This window comes from Watersipora subatra, chromosome 7, assembly GCF_963576615.1.
Source record: "Watersipora subatra chromosome 7, tzWatSuba1.1, whole genome shotgun sequence".
NCBI classification, from domain to species: Eukaryota; Metazoa; Bryozoa; class Gymnolaemata; order Cheilostomatida; family Watersiporidae; genus Watersipora; species Watersipora subatra.
In genome coordinates, this window is record NC_088714.1 from 32,291,286 (window position 1) to 32,308,605 (window position 17,320).

General features: G+C 33.9%; 1 protein-coding gene across 1 annotated transcript in view; it reads left to right on the forward strand.

Annotated features, from left to right (window-relative positions):
• LOC137400681 (regulator of G-protein signaling 22-like) overlaps nucleotides 1-16,937 on the forward strand; it is a 38,027-nt gene extending 21,090 nt beyond the window's left edge. Inside the window, exons 16-25 of the mRNA XM_068087013.1 lie at nucleotides 1,899-2,119; nucleotides 4,290-4,422; nucleotides 5,966-6,145; nucleotides 6,852-6,980; nucleotides 10,409-10,565; nucleotides 11,854-11,987; nucleotides 12,632-12,815; nucleotides 13,157-13,320; nucleotides 15,313-15,333; nucleotides 16,101-16,937. Coding sequence (XP_067943114.1) covers nucleotides 1,899-2,119; nucleotides 4,290-4,422; nucleotides 5,966-6,145; nucleotides 6,852-6,980; nucleotides 10,409-10,565; nucleotides 11,854-11,987; nucleotides 12,632-12,815; nucleotides 13,157-13,320; nucleotides 15,313-15,333; nucleotides 16,101-16,250 — 1,473 coding nt within the window. The 3' untranslated portion in view covers nucleotides 16,251-16,937. The remainder of the gene's footprint in view (nucleotides 1-1,898; nucleotides 2,120-4,289; nucleotides 4,423-5,965; nucleotides 6,146-6,851; nucleotides 6,981-10,408; nucleotides 10,566-11,853; nucleotides 11,988-12,631; nucleotides 12,816-13,156; nucleotides 13,321-15,312; nucleotides 15,334-16,100) is intronic.
• The last annotated feature ends 383 nt before the right edge of the window (nucleotides 16,938-17,320 follow it).

Below are 17,320 nucleotides of genomic sequence, written 5' to 3' on the forward strand. Positions count from 1 at the left end.
AGGTTTATTTTTTCATATAACTGTTCTAGACTGAACAACTGTAATCAGTCTTTTTGTAGTCGGCTGAATCTAGTCGGCCTACATCAAATCGGCCTAAGTCAAGTCGACTCGAGTCGGTTCATTCAAAAATTGGCCGAACTCGATTGGTAGAAAAACTAGTTCTACCACAAATACGTAAGAAGGTAACTTTTGATGACCCTATGCATGATTTGCAGTTGTGCGTTTCTACCTGGTAAAACTTTCTTGTGCCTCTAAGTTAACCGATGGATTTAAAGTATCCCATTCTAAGCCTACAGGGTTTTTATCATGCCATGTTTTGCCATATCTGGTAGTCAAGTTGAATAATTTCTAAAAACTGTCTAAGATGGTGGTTAACTTTTAAAAGCCAGCTCAAACAGTTTATTTTTTTTGAAGTCAAGAAACTTATAATTCTAAACTAAATAAAAGAGAAGATATGTTGAGATCAGTAGATCTAAATTATACAAAAAAATATAATTGTCATTTTTTTAACTCGTTTAACTTTTTTGTAATATTCAACTACTATGAGTTCAGATTAACAAGTCTGTGCATAGGGAACTAATTAGGAGTAAATGAATTTTTATAAATATGGTTCATTGAGTCAGCCGGGATGATGATTTAATACTGTTGCCTCGTTCTAACATAGTCAAAAGAGCAATATATAAATTATCATTCTATGATGTGATCACCCGAAGGAACAATGCCAATATTAAAGATTTTTTGAATATTTTATTCAAGTGCTTTAAATATAATAAAGAAACTATTGTTCAGACTATCAATAACTAATAAATAATCAATAGAAACCAAACCATTGGCTCAATAGTTAATTAAAACAACTAAAAACTGTTATATTCAATGAATTAGTGTTATTGTAACAATGAGTGTTTCTAATATAATATCAGTGTTAATTTTGGTTAAAGAATTTGATTAAAGGATTTATTTTTATGGAATAAAACCTGACTTTTGTATAGTATATATCTATATTTAGAATATGTTAGTCTGACTCGTTACACTCAAAGGTTACTAGTGAATGTCCCTGTTTGCGTGGTTGGATGAGCCTAGGGGCCACACAAGTGTATGACTACCATGCGTGGGTTGAAAATGTGTGGATTTGAAGAGTGTAACCTCTGCGAGCTAATTTTCACTGCTTCCCTTCCTTGTTTAATTGTTCTGTACGAAGTCAGCAACGTATACAATCTCGTTAAATGTACTTTTTTAAAGTTTCTAGCTGAAGAACATTCTAGAATATTGTGCATTGTTGTAGTACAAAATAGTAGCTACTAGTTAAGGTAGTTAACAAGGTTTAGTATTGGATATAATGAGTTTGTCTCTGATTTGTAAAATTGAATTGGTGGTATGACCTTTGAAGATGGCATATATAAAAGAGAAGACAATTCACAAGCCATAAATTATATAAAAAAACAGAGTATCTTGCAAATTTAACGATAAGACCTTTTTAGGCTCAACTCAAGTTAGAATGTAAAATGATGCATTCATCTCTGATCTGTAAAATTGATATCAGATAGTTACTTCTGTAGTTTCATGTTGAATTTTATCTTGCCGAAAATGAACCAATTGCTAGCTGCTGTAGCGTAGCTTGTTATTACCGTTGTGCTAAATTAAATACTGTCAGAGCTTGTCTTCTTAGTCCAATAGGCTGCTTGAGCCCACTAACTTATTATTGAAGTTTCATACACCTCTGCAGGACAGAGTTTTTTAAGATTTGTGTTGCTATTGTATAGTATTTTTACTAATATGCGAACTTGACTCGTTTATTTTAAGTGTATCCAATGCCCGATTTTCTGGCAAAAAGCTTTTTGACTTCAACATAATCAGAAAATTTAAAGAATTTGTCAGTGATTTATTTTTGATGTTTTTAGGATCTGAATGCCAAAAGCCGCCAGTCCGGCCAAGTGGCACTCGGACCAGATGGGGTGCCAATTGATGACTTTGGTGATGGAATGTTTGCTCGCTCAGGAAAGTCACATAAAAGTGGTTTCTCAAGAGAAACGCCTACTAAGGATGAACAGAAGTCAGCCAGAATCAATGCTGTATTACATGACAAAGAAGCAGACTTTGTGGATATGGTAAAAAACAGAACGTGAGTGTTTGCTTTTGTTAGTACTTTGCCAAGTGGCCGGTACAAACTGGCTACTGACAATGTTTAACTGCTACAAAAAAAGAAATGTCTTGCTTCTTTTGGCAAACAGACTTGGGAATGTAATAATATAGTATAATAATAATATAATACAATTTCATATTCATCAAGTATAACTAATCCATGCTAGTGCCTTACAGTGGAACCTCTACTTACAATCACTTCAACATACAAACTTCTACTTACAATCACTGCAACATACGAACTTCTGACAAATTAGAGCAAACATTTGATTTTGCACCCTAGGTCATTTCAACATACATAAAATTTCTTAACAAGTTTCAGTCTTTTGTATGTGAAAGTGAAGAGGTTGCAGAAAATTGAAAATAAACTGCAACAATACACAAATAGTATACCGCAAGCCACTACTCTCTCTATTCATAAGCCTTCGTAATCAACAAATTTTTACTATAATAAGAGCTGTGTTCATTTGTCTGTCTGAAGCCTCAGTTTGAGGTTGTGGAAAAAGATTACATGGTGCGGGATTCGTACTCATGTCTTTTGACTGATTGGCACGGTAAGATAAGATTCGCAGCCGACAGCCACGGATGTTACCGACACAGTAACATCTGTGGCAATCAGCCGCACTAAAAATTGCCAAATATTTGTGCCCATAGTTATTATCTGTGCTTTATTGGCTCACCTCACAATCTCTCGTGATACACAAGACTGCCAGTGTACTAGTAAAAACTAAATTAAGTATATTTGATTTGTTGAAATAGGAGGTCTTCATTTACTGCTGTAGCTGACATCATATTTTAACTAGAAATTCAACCAACCATATTCTGTGCCTTACTAGCTTTAGGTTTTAGCGGTCAAGTACTGAGTGAGTCAGATGTATTATGTATATGGGCATTTTGATGTACATTTTGATGTATATGGGTATTTTTGAGTAAAGGATTTTCCTTGGGGTTCTACTTTAAAAAATCAACTCTATTGTGTCAGTTGATAGTAAATGTGTGTTAGTCTTTAGTTAGTAGCAGATTAAAACTAGTTTAATGTTTCGGGTATTATCAACAGAATGAGCTGAACATCAACTATAAAGTAACCATGATTTGAGTTATTTTATATATTACCGGTTATTCATTATAATGTTGGCATTTTGGGCAACTTGTAATAAACATGATAACTTCTGATTTTTACTGTGTTACTGTTATTACTTTTATTATTATTGTCTGTTATTACCTTGTTTTAGTATTATCATTATCCTTTCTATTATCATAATTACTATCATATTATTACTATGATTATTATCATGATATTACTGTTTAAGTATTTTAAGATAAAATACTCACAATAATAATTAATATTGTAATAATAGCGGTAAAAATATGAAAATAATAAAATCCATCAAATAGATAATTGATAATAATAACGGCAATTTACGATATGCAGACATACTTATTATCAAATAAAATGGAAACTGTAAAAGTAACTTGAATACAAGATAGCAAAGAACAATTCATGTTTAGTTTAAGATTTTTTGTGTAAGAATTGAAAGAAAATTTACATGAGAGGATGACTTCAAATAAGTTGCGCAGGATAACTGATGCAAAATAAATTGATAGTATATACAAGTGTTTGTCTGAACACTAGATTGTCTATAGGTATTTATTACACATTATAGGCATTACATTATTACATGATAATAATAACAATAATATTTAAATTTTACTATAATGAGAGCCGTGTTTATTCGTTCGTTTGTCCAAAGGCACTCTTATAGTGTTAGAAAAAAAATCAATCATACAAAAATTGAACTCATATATTTGATGCGGTAGATCAACTCACTTACCTCTGCACCACTCTGCCAACTTGTACATAATTATTGCAGATTATAGTCTTTCATGGCCCACAGGGCTGCCAGCGTACTAGTAATAATAATGGTAATACGCATGATAATAATAGTGGTAGTACACGTAGCGTATTGTCACTATGTATTATAAAATATCTAGTCTATTGGTCTTTGTTTTAAGTTCACCAGACAAATTATTGGCACCCTAATTTTAGCATCATTCGAGTAAAGTTGTGATTATATTACAAGTGTAATACATTACAGATTACATGACTAAAATATAAATTTATAACATGAATATTGAAATCGTCTTTACAGAATGATGACCATGTTCAAGAAATACCTGGTTGATAATGAGGCACGAGACTTCATCAACGCCGTTAACCTCTACCATGAAATAGACGTCTACCATAAGACTGAGTCTAAACCTAAGACCAAGAAAGACTTGCAGGTAATGCAGATGTGCTTTTGTTTACCTGCAATATACAGCTATTAGATATCTAAATTTCATCATAATGTTACTATAGCATGGACTTCTCTCAAGTGATGATACACGGTGTGTTATTTGGAAGTAATTGTAGGTAAACAAGTTTTGAACTCATCTCATAGTATTGAGGGCGAGAAAGCTTTGAAAAAATCTATTTTCTAAGATGCTACTGTTAACTAGCTACTGCTACTGGTAACTATCCAGCTATGTAAGATATAAAAGTTTATAAAAAACGTTTTAATTGTCTTTTTTTCTAGATCAAATAATTAAGAAAACAGCTGTACTCATCTGCTAGTATTTTTTAAGTATGTGAACAGTAATTGGTTAGTGAAACGGTATAATGAAACACTAAATAACATATTGATAAGCATAACTGTGTTTATAGCCACCTTATGATGCTCTCCTAAATCTAGAGCTATGGTTCTTAACCTGAGTTCCATGGAACCCTAAGGGTTTGGTCAGGCTCAGGGTAAGTCAGCTGGAGGTAAAGACACATAAGTGATAGGCCAAGCAAAGATTTTGTATATCTTTGCGAGCAATCCTTTTCGAGGATGCTGCACGTAAAAACGAAAAAAAGTAACAGACTGCTTTAAAATTGACACGAGTGTAGCACTTGTCAAGATGAAGTCACACATTTCTGAACTAGTCTCTCAAAGGCAGCAGCAAATGTGACACTGGTTTACAAGGTCATGACTTCATATAAAGATATGTAATTTGTCGTGAGTTCATGCATTGTATTGATTTTTTTCCTTGAAGACAGTGATGTTAATGCATAGTTCATTTTGTGCACCAGTAAAATATAGAACTATGTCTTGAATGTGAAAAAATCATGTTTTATTTTTAAATAAAGAACAATTCAGTGAAAGCGCATATGAAACTGGTGGGGTTCAGTATATCCAACAAAGTAAAGAACCACTGCTGGAAAACATTTAATTTTTAGCGTAGCCTAACTTTAATTCTGCCCAAACTAGTTAACCAGCAGTATTTTACTATAAAAAGACATTCTAATAGCATCATTACAATTTTATTTAACCAATGCGTCTGATTCGAAATTTTTCTCGTCACTTTTCTTACAATTGTTGTAGTCAAATAAGGTCATCCTATTGGACCACAACAATTGTAAACTAACTTTTAATTGCTAATTATACTATTTTTAGACATAGAGAAGATATACCAAGAGACGGCAGCATGCTATATTTTTAATCAATAAAAATCCATGTGTGGGCTCACTGTAACCTAAATGTTTTAAGTTTTTTACTCCACCAGTTGGGCTCGTTTGATCATTCAGGTGAGAAAAAACAAGAAGATATACTATTATATATAATTTTGTAGTTCTTTCTTTCAAATAACTTCTGGTTCCTTTAGTTTTTTGGGTATTTTTTGTTACAAATCTTCTTTCTTTATCAAGAATCATGAGCATATTTCATGGAGTCTCAACTGCCGTGAGTTTTTAGGATCTGAAATGTACTTAAATGATTTAACCGAATACAATGTCTTTCACTTGTAGGCAACCTTCATATACAAAACCTATCTTGAGGCAAATGCCAAAAAGGCTGTTAAACTCAACAACGAAAAAGTCAAGTCACGTCTGGCTACAGAGAAAGATAGACCAAAGACAGCAACATTCAACGAGGCTCAGAAAGCTCTTGTCGTTCTCATCAATCCTATGTTTCGACAGTTCTTTGAGGTAAATTTTAAATAAGCCAACATTTTACCAACTAGGTACAACCATGTATAAACTATGCACAACTTTGTACAAATTCTGTACAAATTAGGTACAAACTATACAGTCTCTATACAGTCAGCTGTATAATTGTAGTCAATTGGGGGACAAACCGCATAACACAATGCCAAGTAATTTCGACCAGATACTCCAAGGATTTGTCTGGCACTATTTTTAAGTAGGAAAGCCTGTGACCCAATATGCTCGGCATCATGCCATGAAAGTAGTGCAACCAATCAGAATGCTCAACTAATGCAAGCACTAGGTGTGACAAACTCAATCTCCAAACAGTCAGCTCTTTCATCTTTATCAAGATTTATCAATGGAGCTTTTTTGGCAGGAGGGACAAGCCCTAACTATCATTTCAGTCAACTTGCATTATTGCAGTTATACATAGCCCTACATTTTTCTAGTGCCAATTGACATGAATTTTTGGTTACACTTGAGTATTGATGTTTTCATGAATCTTCAAGTCTCACAAACATTTCCTTTCAAAGGCAATAGTGGCAATCTAAATAATCTGTTTGTTTAAAAAAATTATATCTAAATGGTGTTGTTAATAGCCTGAGTTTTTGAGTAGACTTATGGTGTTGTTAATAGCCTGAGTTCTTGAGTAGACTTGTGTTAGCAGGTGGCAACAAGCGATTATATAAACTACTTGTTGTATTAGGCTCAGGCTGAAGAGTTTGGCGTGGAGCCAAGGGTGCTAGCAACAATGTCTCAGGCGGAACTCGCGATGAGGTCTTCAGACACAGATATGGGAATGACTAGAGGGAGGAAGGGAGGACGTCAAAGAAAGGTAATTGCTGCACAACTTGAGACTCCATAAATTTGAGTACCCTCGTTGTGCTTATTATCGCAAATAGGTAGGCTAGAGTTTTAATAACTTTTAGGGCTATAATATTTCGCAAATATAGCATATATAAAAAAGAAGACAACTCACAGGACATAAATTTTTTCCACACAAAGGATTCTTGTCTTCAGCTTTACCCATTCACTAGTGATTAAAAGAACTTTTGGAAAATATTAACACAACTTAAAGATAAAATGTTGGAATGATGCTGGACTGTTGCTTACGTAGTTCAATGATGAATTTCATATTGCCAAAAATGAATTAATTGCTAGTTCCGCAATAACTGCAATCAACTTTTAAACTAAGGTCAGAGTTTTTTAAAGGTTGCCTCCTCTTGTCATATTGCTTATTTGAAACTCTTCCACGTAAATGTAATATGGAAATATGTAATATAATATATAATAATATGTATGATAATAATATATAGTAATATATATATAACGATATAATAGTTATAATAATATAATGTATTATAATAGTATAGTAAAATAGTATATAATAATTAATATATATAATAATGTATATATAATGTAATAATAAGTGATATGGTACATGCAATGATTTATTGATTTGAAAATTGTAAAATGTTTTACAGTTTTTACTACTGACTTGCTTCTGTAGGTTTAGTTAGCATGTTTCAAACACTTGTCAAATCACAAGGTAGGAAGTGTGAGAAAATGTAAAAGCTTTTTGTTTCTAGCGCAAAGTTCTTTATAATTGCTAATGGTCATACTTTGAGCATTTGATAAATCTGAAATTTTTCTGGAACCGTTTGCTTTAACTCTGAGAGATTTTTTCACACGTCAAGGATGATGATGAAGGAGACGACGGCGGCAGCGTAAATGCTAATGAGCAACCTGCTGGCCTCGCTGCTCCAAAGCAGCGTAAAAAGAAACAGGTAATGAGTTGGAATGGGATGTAATCTCAAGAGAGATTCACTGCCTCGAGAGAGAGTTGCACGCTCTGTAGATGCATGCACGTAATGCTGTATAGTTCATCTTTCAGGTTTATTACATCATACTACACACGACTTATGAGTTGGCGTGGGCCTTGTTAATCGTATAACGGTGTAACTTTATGTGCAGAATTCACATCTACGAATGTTTCTTGTCCCATGAGTATTGAAGAGCATGAATATCGTGCATTCAATGTTAGTATTTTATATTGAGAGAAGGCAACTCCCAATCTTTAAATCCGATGCTAGATATTGCAAAATGTTATAGTTCTGGTTAAAAACGTACATGTACAAGATTTTATTAGAATAGCTATTTTACAACGATTTTGATTTAGCTCCATTTACTAACTGTTTCCATGTGTTGTAATTCTGTTAACACATGTTAACACTGTTAACATGTGTTGTGATTCTGTTAACACATGTTAACACTGTTAACATGTGTTGTGATTCTGTTAACACAGTGTTCTTCTCACAGTTTGACAAATACTGACACATTTAAACCTGTTTGAAAGTATCGTAGCTGCTTGCATATTGGCCACCTCTAAAACTCAAAAAGGTTATCAAACTAAAAGGTCAACTATACAAACATAACTCTATTCTCATACAAATAAAATAACAAGATGCTATGTGTCAGATCATAGAATATCATCATCTATCCATTCAGTCATATATACGCAGCCAAAAAAATTAAGGTTATAGTGAATAAAGTTATTTTTTACAAACTAAAACTTAATGTTTATAGTAATTTTAACCTTAATAAACTGTAGCGCGATCACATATAAGTTAGGCCATCATGTTCACTCTGGGCCTCGCTATTTTGCGTGTGTGATCAGCTAATCACTGTGTGACCACATTCATACTAGTCACTTAGCACTTTGCAGTTTCTTTTAGCTAGTAGGAGTACAATTGAGAGACAGGTAACCATGTCATTGTAATAAACCTGGATCAGTGCAATGCATGTCAATACTCTGTTTATACAACTCATTATAGTATTAAGGAGCCATCTTTTATGCAAGTTTTTACTGGTACATCATTTCTCATCTTTGGCCAGTTTTTTGAAGGTCTATAACTGATAAATAAAAATATTATATCAAAATAAAATAATAATCAAAGGTCAAATAAGGTCAAGGTTTTTTGTAAGCAAGTATAGTGCATGTATTTGAGGGTGGTGCCTACAACTCCTACATCATCATGCATTCTATAGGATCAGTATGTTATGAGAGAAGGGTAACACGAAGATGTGAAACAAAGGCTTTAAATTTTAACTGACTTTGACAGTTGTTTTCTTTGACTTTGACTCAAAATGGTGCAGATGGTTAGAAATGATGATGAAGGGTGTAGACTTGCGGTTGCAAGGTTAGAAGTTCATGACTGAGGGTTGACTCTTCATACATACATTCAATCAATTGTACGCGTTTAGAAAGATTTCACTTTTTGTGGTAATTCATTAAATTCTCCAAAAATAACTACTTCTACTACTTTTCCTTGTTCCGGTCTCACAGTTTGCATTTCTAACCATTCTGGTTCAGATGAGTCTGAAGATCGCAGTGCAAACTTACACTGCGTCAAGAACCTCCCGTCTGTCCATGGCAGACATATCTGATTGGTTCTTATCTCCACCACCTAAAATACGGTACAAAGGAGTAAGTGAAGAGTTTTTGCTAGTGCTAGCCTTAGCTCTAGCAACCATAGAGCTAAATGTCATTTGTAGCTGAAGTTATTGTTTAGTTGTTCAGTGGATTTAGTCCTAAATACACCATCCGGAAGAGTAGGTTAGCAAACTGATTTGGACAACCCCGTTGAATTGATCGGAATGTTTTGTCTTTCCAACTATATGTATACTTGTATTGTATCATGTATGATATTTTCACAGTTTCAAGTTTGAAGCTGTTATTTTAGTTTGTAGGCTTTAGCTAGTTGTCTTTACTAGTTTTAGTATAGCCCCAGCATCTTCAGATTCAATTCAATTTGAGTCTCTCATATGTTACCAGCCCATTTCTGAACTTCTCTCATTTACAACAAACTACAATTTATTGACTAAGACCATCTTTTTGCTTACGCTAACCACCAGCTCACTTCTGCACTTTCAAGCTGCTTTAGCTAACAAATGCTTTCCGATTTGGTTGTAGTAACAGTATTAGCACGACACTTCTCTGTGAACTACAGCTCTTCTTTTCACATACAATCTTGACATATATCTTGTTAGTTTGCAAGTAAGAAATAAAGACAACAATTTTTAACAATAACCATAATCTGACTAAATTGCGGTTGAGAAATTAGCATCAAACCACCAGTAGAATGGTAAAATGCTGCTAAAATTTTAGATTGTCATTTCCTCAAACTGTGTAATAAAGCGCAGTTTTTTAAATGTCTCAAATTTTTTTCATGTCTTTACTGAAGAAATCCGCTGGTGTTACAGACTGGAAGAGCTCCTCCATCAAAAGAGGACAAGTTAAGTTTAATGCATTCACTCCAGGGTTCGCTGCTCAATGGTAAACCTACAGTGCAGATGGATGCGTTCTATAAGTACCTCATCAAACACGGGGAGGAGGATAATAGCCCCCTCATTGATAAAGGTGATTTCTCTTTCAAATCTATGGAATAAACAACCTTGCATTGTGTTCTCTCTTGGAGTTGTTTTTCTCGATACAGGATTTTACCAAAACTCATATTAGTGTTCATATGTAGATCTGTTCAACAGCCGCAAGTTGAATTGAGGTATGTTTAGTTATAGGGAGGTTTTAAGTTGAGATGCCTTAAAATTTTAAAATGAAGACCACATAGTCTGGGTCTGCAAACCAACTTGTTGTGTACATCTAAGAAATACTGGTCTCTCATTGGTGAATTCTAGAAACTACGTTCAAATTTATTCCAATATTTTATATAAGCATCTCAACCGTCGCTTACACTTCCATCTACAGTAAAATCTCTACGTAGGAAGTTAATTCATTTCTGATTTTCTTTGTGCCCTAAAACTTCGTATGTTGGATTAAATGTTTGTATAAGAATACATTGTAATTCATTTAATCTGTTGCATAACCGAAAACCTATGCTAGCTCTTAAATAAGTACTGCGTACAACCACACTTAACATTAGGCTGTGTGCATTAGATACAACTAAGTTGTACAAGTATTTGTATAATTATTGTATTTGTTAGTTTGTATAAACTAAATTATTTGTACAAACTGAATTAATGAAATAACTACCATTAAAATGATACTTTCATTATTACTTTACCTTAAAGAAAATTGGAACAGAAGTGTTGGCTCGGTCATAGAGATATGTGGTGTAACTTACCCTAATTACTAACTTTGATGATTTGTAGATACAGAGGTAGAAGTGGTAACTTACACTAAGTAAATATTAAACTACTCATCTTAGATGTTTTTAGAATTTTCATATTCTTTTGCGCTTTTAAAATTTTACTAGCTTCACTGAAAATGTGATGCTTCAGCAGATTTAAAACGGTTTATGCTAAAAATTGCTTCTGGTTTAAAGTCCACTATTTGCTGAAATTTTATGTTGTCTGTTGAAACATCTGCGTAGTGATGTATAAGTAGAGATTTGACTGTACATATTTATACAATGTTTTATTTATTAAATACATGCTGCAGTATCATAATATTATGTAAGGAATATTACACTATATTTGTTAACGTTTTATTAGTGCTAAGCAACTTTTCTAAAGACAAGATATACCACAGCAATAGCATGGAGTGGTGGATTTTTCACATCTTGTGTTATTCCCTATGACAATAATGACTGCCTTTTCACCGCCTAAAATCTATTAGTCTGGTAAAATAATCGAGTGCTTTCCTTTAAATTATTTTTATAGTAAATCTGCAGCTCTCTGTGCGCTTACAGATCTCATGTTTTACTTGGAAGTCCAAAAGTACAAAGAACTCTCTCACAACTTCAATGACGAAGAGCTTGTCAAGAAGAAATGTCAAGCCATTGTTGATTGTTTTCTGGAATCTTCCATACAGCCCTCCTGCCAGGTAAACCATAATACCAAGTAGAGTGGTTATGCAAGAGCTGGGCATAGATGTTTTTATACCAACAGTGCATGACATCACGCTTTTAGCTTCACCGGTGTTGTATCAAGGGCAATCAATAATTTTGTGGCACTTGTTGAGCATAAGATAAGTTTGTTTGTCTCGACACGCAAAGTAAGTTTCAACATGCCAAACTCAAATTTCTCGAAACATTACAACTTTGTAAGCACTGGTAGGACAACCAGAAATTAAAAATAATGTGTGAAAGTAATAAAACAACATATAGATTAATTTAAACTGTTTTTAGTGTAACTTAGCGCCAGTCATTTTGTGAAGTAACAACAATGCCTCTGTGATCAGAGCTACTCATTTTTGTGTCTACACTTCTGTCCATGTGTCTCTCAAACAAAATAAAAACTTGTTGTATCACATTTTAATGCTGTATGCCATTTATTAGAGCATTTGTCATTGTTTTGTGAACAAATTAAGCGGCATGCAACAGAACATTATAAGGATATCTGCTTCAACATAAGATAGTTTTAACAGACTAAGTATGATAGCGTTTGTCTGCATAAATAAGTGGTTTTTCATTAAAATTGCCAGCTTTTTAAAAATTTTTGACAATTCACCACTCCTGTTGTCTTCAGATCGATATATCAGCAGAGATGTGTAGTCGAATGGTGAAAAATGCGGTGAAGGTGATGCAAGGCAAGGAGACAATGGCAAACCTGTTTGATGAAGCTCAGTTTATTGTGTTCAAAGAGATTCTCCCATACTGGGCAGGATTCATGAAGACCTACAAACCTCCTGAAGATCCTACCAAGAAAACTTGTGAGTCTCTCAGACAATGCAAATATTTTGAAAATGATTGTTTGGTTTTATGTGCGTTAAAGTTTCTTTTTTATTTTGAGTCTCAAAGTATTTTTATGTCAACAAATTTACTTTTTGGGAGAGTTTTTTAGCTTAGGGGTATCTGCTGTAAATGGGGCAAGTGAACTATCCAACCTGGGCGCTTTGAAATGTGCTTTATTTTATTTCATAGCTGATAGATAATGCAAAAACTTATTGTTAAAATCAATACTATTAGTAGCTGTTTTTATTGTTTATCTATTGCGTAATTAAAAAACTGTTCACTTACTGTTTGCAAATGGTTGCTATGGTGACTGCTGCAGTGAGCAAGAGACAGAAAGTGGTTCAGAAACGCTATGAAGAGTTTGTAAACGCGACGCCTCCAACAGAGGACCGTCTCAGTCTTCCAGTAATAAAACACGCTGCCGTACATACGACTAAGATATCCTCGCTGACTTACAGCATCACTGACGGACTAAAAGTCAAGGTAAACAGCCAAATTTTTTTATATTTTTTTCAATTTCATGAGTAAAAGTTTTAAAATTCGTTATACATCTTTGGTAATCTGTGATAATCCGTGTTTGACTGAGGCGTTTCAGCCTTACATATAGAGAATTGAATTTGCAAAACAAATAAAGGTGCAATAAATAGAACATAAAATAATTAAAAAAATATAGTACTTTGAGGCTCATATAAACAATAAAATCACCAATTTGAACAAATAACATACTAACAGACATTGCATGGTCTGGTATAAAAAATACATGAACAAGAAATAAAAATAGAATCGTAAAATATTATAAAATTATAAATAATTCATAATAAAATAAATTATGTAAATAAAAACATATTTAACTGCTACCTAGAAGTGTGCATCAGAATTTGTGTACCCAAATTTTTGCATACTTACCTTACACTCTAGAGGGAAAACTCCCAAACTCATCAGATGACTTGTGTGGTTTTTTATAGCTTTTAGGATGGGTTATGTAGCCTACTATTGATATCAGAGAACAGCTTCCTTATTTGGGCAAGATAAAGTCCTATTGGTTGCAAACACGATTAAACAATTTTTTAACAAGAAAAACTATAGTTGTGTTGATGTATTTTACAAATGAACAATAGCATCACAATATGCTCGAGGTTGCATACTGTCAGCCCAACACTGTTCAATATAACCATTGTCTCTACTAGGTACATGTAGTTCAACTTCTATCACATTGTTAGTTGGGAACACCTCGAAGGTAACAATATGTTAATAAATTGTCTATAGTAATAAAAAATAGTGATCAGTGATTTATTTAAGCAACTGAGTTTTTATTGGTCATTATATCTAATGGTCAGGTTTACACAACTCTAACGAAAACTTGAACAGAACTTTAATCTACCGTATTAGCAACTCTAATTTAATGATCATGTACCCATCATGCTGTTCCCAAAGCTTAGTGTTATTCATTAGTTATTCATATGCTTGTGAATGACTGGTTACTTCAGGTTGGTTGCTGCGTTTCAAATTTATTTGTTTCAATATTTATGGTGGCGTTCAGCTGAGGTATACATATACCAAATGAGGGTTTAAATGAATTAACTAATATTCTGATTTAGTATATATCTTGTGCGAATGATTGTTGTTATATGAGATGCCTAAAATGAATTACCAAGTAGTCTGCCTGTTGTATATGTGTAATAAGTGACCTTGAATTCATATTAGTGAGTCAGCACGATGCTTGGGGTGATTAAGTGCTTCGTATCATTTGTGCACCGGTCTTTTGCTCTACTGAAACAACCTATCAAGCGATAGTTTTGCAAGATTGTTTACAAACTGTCATGGAAATTTTTCAAGGCTGTGACTTGATTGGTTTCATGTTATGTTGTCATAATTTCAAATAGTTACCATTTATTCACCATGTTAAGTTATGCATATTATGTCAGCTTAATGAGTGTACTAAGTTAAAGTAAGTTATATTAACTTACTTTACTAGTAAAGTGGCAGTATTTCTCTCATTGGCTCCTTGTAAGACGATGTGTCCAGAATGCTATTTAGCTTGAATATTTTGCTATACTCTTGTTCTTTTCAGAAACGTCATAAGGGTGGTATGCGTAGAAAATGACTACAGGCTAACTCCAGGCTATATTTAATCTAGCCGACTGTGTATTATTGATTAGTGCAGAGTAGCTCTGTTGTTTGACATGTCTTGTATATATTATACAAATAAACCATAACACACTGTGTACGTATGCATGCCTTGTATTGCTCACTAGGCTAGTTGATGTTTTAGACCGAAGGTGGTCCTACGTTGGGATAAAAATGTCGACATTTTGATCGATCTCGGTAGGATGCTAAGGTTGCCGTGTGATAATGCTTTGTAACCCTACTGTTTGTCGATGAAATTTGTGCCACGCCGCTAATATAAAATGCATGGGCTACCTTATATTCCTTACATTAGTACACTGTACATTCTGTGTTGTCTTATTCATTTAGGACGAGTCTGAGGATGCCAAGGTTTGCAATCAATCAATGCTTTCCCCTTGTACTGTTTCTGCACTGTTGTCAATGCTTCCAACCTTTACTCTTCTGATGCACATTAGAAGTTGTCTCCTTTAGTATAAAGTGTGGACAACTCCAGATATATTGAAAATTTCATTGCTGACTACCAAACTGATTTTCAAACGATTTTAGTTGAATGTTTCTTGACTTTCTATGCTCTCTTATTAGTCTATCTAGAGTTTAGACTGCCATCAATGGAAGAAGATCGTGTCTAATGTAAGTTGGAGCAGTTGCAAGCGCGTGGCGTGTGAACTCTTCTGGTACCTTGATTATCCTATCTCTCATTGCAATGCTGGCGTGTTTTATTGATTTAGCATAGTGAATATACTATAGATTTGTATAAAATAATTGGCATAAAGCCATTTGCATGCAAACTAAACTATAGCCTTTTGATAATAAATTGCACCTTGCCTAAAATGTGCTACATTACCATCCTTTCAAGTCCCTGCTCGACACGGTTTTAAACAAAAAGAATAATATGAACAATACTATATTTTAGAAGTTAAATTTACTTAAATTTAATTATGCCGTTAAATGATGTTTGATGGTCTCATGACTTTGTGTTAATACTAAAATTTAGAGACAAAGTAAAATCACAAAAAGTTGTGGTATCTACAGGTTTGCAGATGTTCTCTTCAATGCACCTACTTTATTATTGCTGCCGGAGTAGGAAATACTGTAATTGCTACCTTGTTACAGCATTTCTTACTTGTACATTGCAGAGTGATGATGATGCTGAAGCAGGAGGTGAGGCCAAAGCCCGTGGACCTCAGCAACAATTAAAGATGCTAGCCAACCGAAGAAGGACGAGTGGTCTCAGCAGTCTCCAGTCAACCAGCAAGGCTGATATGAGCTCAGCAGTCCCAGCCTAACAGATTATAGCACTCTTCACTTAATAAACACCCCCAACTTAACTATAACACACACCCTGGTCACATGATAACAGTTTATAATTCGGCTTTTCTGTGCAAGTTTCACACATGTTTCTAATTGTTGTTTTCAAGTTATGGTATAGAAACCTAGAGCCAGCACCAATGCAGCTTTTAGTGATCAAGCTTGACTGGTTTTTGATAATTGAATCTTCTTTGTTTTTGATGTATATTTCATGGTAACAACCTTCTTTCTGTGACTTGCTCAATTCAGCTCTTCTATGTTGGAATGCTGAGACCAAGACTCTCATTATTTATTCCTAGACCTATATAGCTTTTGCTATATTAACGCTACATTTATAGCAATTCTTTAAATATGACTCCAGCATTTTCCCCAGTTTTTGTGCATCTATGTACTTCATGACATTATGAACTAAAAATAATATCTAACGGTTTATTTGTAATCAAATTAATCTTGTTATATATATATCATAATTACACAACAAAAGCACACAAATCAATGAATGTACGAGTTCTGCTGCACATGGACTGACATGTGAGTTTGGGACTAAAATAGTCTCTCTAATGGCACCGTAGCAAAACAGCGCTAAGGCTGTTGTGTCATAATGTAATCAGCATTCAGAGAGGTTGTCTAAGATTCAGTAACACTCAGTCCATGTGGCATTAGAAGTCTCTAAAAGAAAGAATAATCTCCCCTGAATATATATTTATATCACATTAGCAATCCTCGTTTGAAGTAGCATTCGCCAAACTAACAATTTAATATTGAGTACAGCATACTTTTGCACATATGCAATCTATAGTAAATACAAAAACATGCGAAATATAGAGGCCAACGTACAAAGAATGTACAGATGTTGCGATAAAGAGGCGAATAAGTAGCAAAAATTAGTTTTCTTTTCCAAGTTAATACTAAGATGAATGCAATTCTATATGTAACAGCTAGAGGTAACATTTGCAGAAACAAAAATTTGCACGCTTATGTAGCTAAACTGCCATGGTCATAGTAGGCTGTATTGCTAGTATGCCACAGCAATAGTAAAAAGCCGTAC